The following is a 7,545-nucleotide window of genomic DNA, read 5'->3' as shown; positions in this document are numbered from 1 at the left end:
CACACACTCTCTCTCTAACACACTCACTCACTCACACTCTCTCACTCACACACACACACACACACTCACTCTCTCATTCACTCTCTAACACACACACACACACACACACTCACTCACACACTCTCACTGACTCACACACTCACTCACACTCTAACACACAATCACACTCACACTCTCTAACTCACTCTTAACACACTCACACACACACTCTCTAACACACACACACTCACTCTCTAACACACACACACTCACTAACACACACACTCACACACACACACTCACACACACCCTCTAACTCACATACACACACTCTTAACACACACACACACTCTAACATACACACACTCTCTAACACACAATCACACTCACACACACTCTTAACACACTCACTCACACACACACTCACTCACACTCTCTAACTCATCTTAACACACACACACACTCTAACATACACACACTCTCTAACACACAATCACACTCACACACACTCTTAACACACTCACTCACACTCTCTAACTCACACACACACTCTTAACACACTCACTCACACACTCACACTCACTCTCTAACACACACACTCACTCACACTCTCTAACTCACATAAACACACACACACACTCTAACATACACACACAATCACACTCACACACACTCTTAACACACTCACTCACACACACACTCACTCACACTCTCTAACTCACATAAACACACACACACACTCTAACATACACACACAATCACACTCACACACACTCTTAACACACTCACTCACACTCTCTAACTCACACACACACTCTTAACACACTCACTCACACACTCACACTCACTCTCTAACACACACACTCACTCACACTCTCTAACTCACATACACACACCAGCAGCCACTGACAGCTTGGACAAACACACACTAACTGACACAAACACACACACTCAAGCAGACATTAAGTGGGTTTACATTTGTAGTTCACTTCTTTTTTTTTTTTTCTATTTGTATAGCACTTTATACAATACTGATCGTGTCAAAGCAGCTTTACAGAGTCAAGCAGGAAAATAGTTTCTCAATAATGCAAGAAGACAATAACAGAGTCATTTTCCAGCTGAAGTCAGTTCATTGATGATTCAGTGAAGTCTTCATCCAGTTCAGCTCGTTTGCTTTGGCTCGGAACAAAAACGGAAATGATACATTTAGTTCTGATTCACATTCACACAGCCATTCGAACCCCAAACCTAAAGATACAAAACAACTGGTGTGATTGTAGCTGCATTTATATGACATTTCATAAAGAGATGTTCACACTTGGCAGGTTTGGTTCAATCAAAATTAAATTAAAACGAACCCTGGTGCAGTTCCACTGATATATGACATCTAAATGAACCACAAACAGGATGTGATGTCACAACATCTAAAGGACAGGATGCTCACACATACCTGGTTCTGTAGCATGCTGCTGCTTCTCTCTTCAGAGTTATTCGCTGGAAAACACCTCCATGTGTTAGAGCTTTGTACCCGAAATCATTTACAGATCAAATCGGTTTGTCACAACAAATAACTTTTTGAAATATGCTGCGTCTCAGGATTACATGCAACGGCAAAAGCTGTGCTTTCCGCACACATGAATCAGTCTGTGTGTGACATGAACCACTGGACTGACACACGGTCACACACACACAGACAGGTAAACACTTACTGACGTCACTCAATGATCAATCACTCTCTCTTCAGGTTTCAGATTTGTATTTATTTCGATTACAGAGAAAGAGAGGCTTTTGTCAAATATTCCCAACATTAAAAAATTATCGCATAAAAAAGTGAAAGACCAAAAAAACAGCAGGATGATCTGGTTATTTAAGGCCCCTTAAAGAATAATTTTCAGACAGTCTGATGTTTTAGTAAAGTGTCCCAGTGTGATTGAGTGATGAAGATGAAGATGATGATGAGATCAGTCAGAATCTCAGCAGCTCCTCACTCCGCCGGCGTGACCAGCGTCTCCATCTGAAGACAGAGACAGACGTTACTGTAACAGAGAGTTACTCAAACCCACAGAAACAGTCACATCAGATGCTGCTGATGATGCAGTGACACGACACACAGTAGAATACTCCACTATAGTCACTAGGAGAGATTTTACTACCAGTGGCATAAAAAAATAAATCGGTAAATATGTTTTCATTTAGTTTTTATTTACTGAGCAGAATGTAAAAAAAAAAAAAATCACTAACCATGTTCTCATGCATCATGATTCATCAATAACTTTAATGCAAAAATTCAAAATTTACATAAAAAACAAATGCAAGAACTATTAAAACCACAAGTACGCAAAAAAAAAAATCATGATTTATACATATTATATAGATATATTTAATTTTATAGATATTTAATGCTTATTATATATGTATTTTAATAATAGATTTTTAAAACATAATAAAAATATATTATTTAAGTATATTTAATGCCTATCATTTATATATATATATATATATGTATGTGACCCTGGGGCACAAAACCAGTCATAAGGGTCCATTTTTTTTTTTATTGAGATTTATGCATCATCTGAAAGCTGAATAAGTAATCTTTCCATTGATGTATGGAAAGATTGAAAGATTGAGATGAAAATCTGGAATCTGAGGGTGCAAAAAAAATCTAAATATTGAGAAAATCATCTTTAAAGTTGTCCAAATGAAGTTTTTAGCAATGCATATTACTAATCAAACATTAAGTTTTGATATATTTACGGTAGGACATTTACAAAATATCTTCATGGAACATGATCTTTACTTAACTAACTAATGATTTTTGGCATAAAAGAAAAATGTATAATTTTGACCCTTACAATGTATTGTTGGCTATTGCTACAAATATACCCCAGCGACTTAACACTGCTTTTGTGCTGCAGGGACACACACACACATACATATATATATATATATATAATTTCTTTATTAAATTTTTTTAAATGATATATATGGTATCTATATCTACACTTGGCAGTGTGTTAGTTACATCAAACCAGCAGGAGAGAAACTGAAATCATCAGATAAACATGCTGGAGAGACACAAGCAGCTCATCTACAGGGAATCGGCATACTGTAGCGCCACCATGTGGTGAACACGTGCTCTGCAGGAAGTGAGGCATTAGAGCAGGAAGCTGCAGGAACACATGCAGACACACAGACAGACAGAGGGCAGCACTGAGCAGAAGTGATGAAGAAGGGAGGACTAAAACAAGAGCTCAAACCTGATAATAAGGGCTTCCTAGACTCGTCCAGGACCTGATGGAGACCAAGTCACATTTCAAGTCTTATAACACAGCATACACACATATATCCGTTTCTCGGATAACACATCTCTCTCTCTCTCACACACACGGACTTCAAGTCCCCGTCCAGAAACACCGCTTCATTATTATTGTTTAGGCAAATATGCTGAGACTTTAAAAACTTTAGCTTGCTCTTAGTTGCATTTATTAATTTAGCAGACTTACAGTGCATTCAAGGTTTATGCATTCGCTGGGAATTGAACATAAGAACCATGAACATTTGCTGTTAATTTACTCTTCCTCAGGCCATGGAGGCGGCTTTTGTTCTTCAGTAGGACAGTAAAGATGATTTTTAGCTGAAGCCGTGCTCCTCTGTGAATCATAAAACTTGCTACCGTCACTTTGAGAGTCAATAATCAATATCAGGGAACATTAAATGAATCCCCGTGTCTCCTGGCGATATACTGAGATCTTCTGAAGCGAAACGATCAGTCTGTGCAAGAAACTGAACATTATTTACAGCATTATTACTGTAATCCAGAGCCTCAGACAAACGGGGAAATATGATTCTTTTCTGCGAACTGAATCTTTCGGACTGTTCGTTTCAATGAACTGATTCAGTTCACTAGTTTGTTTACGTAATCACACGATGACGTCACGTATACGTGATTAAATTATTAAAGCACTCAATAATGATGTGAAACGTGGATGTTTTGCACGTCTAAAGCATATAAAGTGAATAAACTAGTCTTCATCAGCTCACCTTTTTACATAAACACTGAGAAACCATGAAACCTTCATTTGGCGCTTGATTGAAGTGTTGGGTTCACGGTGTTCAGTCCGAGTCGAACCGTTTGCTCAGTTCAGAGACTGTTGAGGAACTCAAGCGCTGAATCAGTTCATTCATCAGAGAATCAGATTCGACTCATTTCATCCAGTTCTCGAAAAAGATCCGGTTCAAAAGATTGATTCGTTTGTGAACCGAACATCACTCCGGACCGTTTGTCTGAGGCTCTGGATTACAGTAATAATGCTGTAAATAATGTTCAGTTTCTTGCACAGACTGATCGTTTCGCTTCAGAAGATCTCAGTATATCGCCAGGAGACACGGGGATTCATTTAATGTTCCCTGATATTGATTATTGACTCTCAAAGTGACGGTAGCAAGTTTTATGATTCACAGAGGAGCACGGCTTCAGCTAAAAATCATCTTTACTGTCCTACTGAAGAACAAAAGCCGCCTTTATCTTCGACGGTTTGGGAGTAAATTAACAGCAAATGTTCAGTTTTTAATGAACTATGACTTTAAGCTGTAGAAATGTGCGCCGCTGCAGATTTGTTGATGCTAATGTCGTCTGAGTTTTGTACTAGGGTTGCACGGTTCACTACGGTAGTATCGCGATACTAAAACACTGGTGGTGCCACTGTATTTCTTAAACGGTAGGATCGTCATTACAGTTCTGCTGTAAGTAATGCTGTATGTGGGGCAGTCGCTAAAATGTTTGAACACTTGTGCTGCAAATAAACAATACAATAGTGTCTTTAAGGGCGCAAAATGCTGTGTAGAGTTGGCAGCGGTCTCACACTGGATGCAGAAGCAGACACACACACGTTTGCATGATAACAATAATCTTAACATTAAGATATACTCTACCGGATAAAAGTTTGGGATCAGAACGATTTTTAATGTTTTTAAAGAAGTCTCTTCTGCTCATCAAGGCTGCATTTATTTGATCAAAAATACAGGAAAAATGTAATATTGTGAAATATTATTATGATGTAAAATAACGTTTTTCTATTTTAATATACATTAAACTGTAATTTATTTCTGTGATGCGCAGCTGTATTTTCAGCATCATCAGTGTCACATGATCTTCATAAATCATACTAATATGCTGATTTATTATCAGTGCTGAAACTGTAATATTGTTTTGGAAACTGTGATATTTTTTCAGGATTCTTTAATAAAAAGTTTAAAAAAAGAGCATTTATTTAAAATAGAAATCTTTTCTAACAATATACACTAGTGTCAGCTGCGCATCACAGAAATACATTATATTTTAAAGGATATTATAATAGAAACCATTATTTTATATTGTAACAACATTTTGCAAGATTACTGTTTTTTTCTGTATTTTTGATCAAATAAATGCAGCCTTGATGAGCCGAAGAGACTTCTGTAAAAACATCCCAAGTCTTATTGATCCGAGTAACTGATCTCAGTTCTCATGGCGTCGTGATACTTCAGCTGGTCCAGTATGGTTACGTGTGTTTATGGTATCGTGACCCTACTCTGTACTGTAGCTCGTGTGTGTAGAAGCGCTTGTGTGCGAGTCTGTTACAAGCTCATGAAATCACATCCAGACTGCTGCTCGTCTGCTAAGAGACAGAAGGGACAGAAGCAGGAGAATCCTGTCACCTGGTAGGTCCCGGTGCCGCTCCAGAAGTGTGTGAGCTCCTTGCGGACGCAGGCGAGGACGGCGCTGGTCAGGAGTGTGCAGGGAACCAGGTAGAGCAGCGCCGGCTGACCCATCTTCGACAGCAGCATCACTGTGAACGTCAGCACCAGACCCACAGCGTACGCTGCAGAACAACACACCGTTACAGCGCTCTGAACACAGCATTACTGCAATCTGAGTCACGATGCTCGTACCGACGGCGCAGGAGATGAAGTAGATTCTTCTGGAGTTTCCCATCCACACGTCAAACCTGTGGCAGTACGCCACCAGCAGACCTGCAGACAGAAACCGGCGTAAACACGAGGCCATCAGGAGACAAAGGCATGGGTTTGCAGCGAGTTCAGGGTTTAAACGAGTGATGCACTTGAGAAAGCCTACCTACTGATCTGCTACTTAAGCTTTTTATTCTTCTTCTTAGTAGACTCAATTTCTGAACGCTGCTCCTCCTAGAGCTTTCAAGCTAGAACCACCAAACTCAGCCCAGCTCTTCAGACCGATCCGACTTATGGTTTTCATAAAAATGAAGATTAAAAATCATAAAAATCCCATAGATTTACATTGACGGAATGTTCAGATGAGCCAAGACTATTCAAACTCCAACTGTCAAAATTCAAATCTAAATACACTGAAGCCAATTAGACTCAATCAGACTTCCCTTCTATGTACTATTTCTAATCAAATTAAACTCATTCAAACTCATCTAATATTTCTTATCTATCTATCTATCCATCCTAGCAACATGCTAATCATGCTAGAAACATGCTAGTAACATGCTAGAAACATGCTAGCGACATGTTAGTAACTGGCTAATCATGCTAGAAACATGCTAGCGACATGTTAGTAACTTGCTAATCATGCTAGAAACATGATAGTCACTTGCTAATCATGCTAGCAACATGCTAATCATGCTAGAAACATGCTAGCGACATGCTAGTAACTTGCTAATCATGCTAGAAACATGCTAGTAACTTGCTATTCATGCTAGCAAAATGCTAGTTACTTGCTAATCAGGCTAGCAACATGCTAGTAACATGTTAATCATGCTAGAAAAATGCTAACGACATGCTAGTAACTTGCTAATCATGCTAGAAACATGCTAGTCACTTGCTAATCATGTTAGCAACATGCTAATCATGCTAGGGACATGCTAGTAACTTGCTATTCATGCTAGCAACATGCTAGTTACTGGCTAATCATGTTAGCAACATGCAAGTAACATGCTAATCATGCAAGAAACATGCTAGCGACATGCTAATCATGCTAGAAACATGCTAATCATGCCAGCAATATGGTAGTGACAGGCCAATCATGTTAAAACATGCTAATCATGCTAGAAACATGTTATCAACATCTATCTAATCTAAATTTTCAACTTTCAGGCTTTTACAACTGCTTTAAACTTTCAGGCTAGGCTTTCTCAAGCCAACCTAAAGTTTGTCTTGACAAACTATTTTATCTAGATTAATTTTAACGTTGCTCATTCATCACTGAGTCAAAGCTGCTGGCTCGAGGTGGTGTTTGGTCCTGATCACAAGGACGCGTGTCGTATGATGCATGTGAAGCTCTGACCTGGTATGATGATGTCACCGTAGCCCAGGATGGAGAACTGCATCATGCACAGATTCTGAGCCAGCGCAGAGAACTGTGGGATACGCATCACTACCGGCAACTGGAAAACACACAGGCTTTATATAATCACACAGCTATATATTCACAGTTGGATATATAATGCACACAACACGCATAAAGCGATAAATACTACACGGCAAATCTCAGCTGCTTGATTCTTTATATTGTTACAATATGTGTGTGTGTGTATGTGTATGTGT

At 39.0% G+C, this 7,545-nt stretch overlaps 1 protein-coding gene across 1 annotated transcript in view; it reads right to left on the bottom strand.

The window, feature by feature from the left end:
• Positions 1-1,718: 1,718 nt before the first annotated feature.
• Positions 1,719-7,545, bottom strand: part of LOC107715250 (signal peptide peptidase-like 2A) — a gene marked incomplete at its 5' end in the record, with an annotated part of 6,955 nt that continues 1,128 nt past the window's right edge. The window contains 5 exons of the mRNA XM_016521335.1: positions 1,719-1,993; positions 3,237-3,270; positions 5,677-5,840; positions 5,911-5,991; positions 7,286-7,385. Of these exons, the coding sequence (XP_016376821.1) occupies positions 1,953-1,993; positions 3,237-3,270; positions 5,677-5,840; positions 5,911-5,991; positions 7,286-7,385 (420 nt within the window). The remainder of the gene's footprint in view (positions 1,994-3,236; positions 3,271-5,676; positions 5,841-5,910; positions 5,992-7,285; positions 7,386-7,545) is intronic.

This window comes from Sinocyclocheilus rhinocerous, unplaced genomic scaffold (assembly GCF_001515625.1).
Source record: "Sinocyclocheilus rhinocerous isolate Xijiao unplaced genomic scaffold, SAMN03320098_v1.1 scaffold19222, whole genome shotgun sequence".
Lineage (NCBI taxonomy): Eukaryota > Metazoa > Chordata > Actinopteri > Cypriniformes > Cyprinidae > Sinocyclocheilus > Sinocyclocheilus rhinocerous.
The sequence above is the reverse complement of the archived record's forward strand: the minus strand, read 5'-3'. Positions and strand labels throughout refer to the sequence as shown.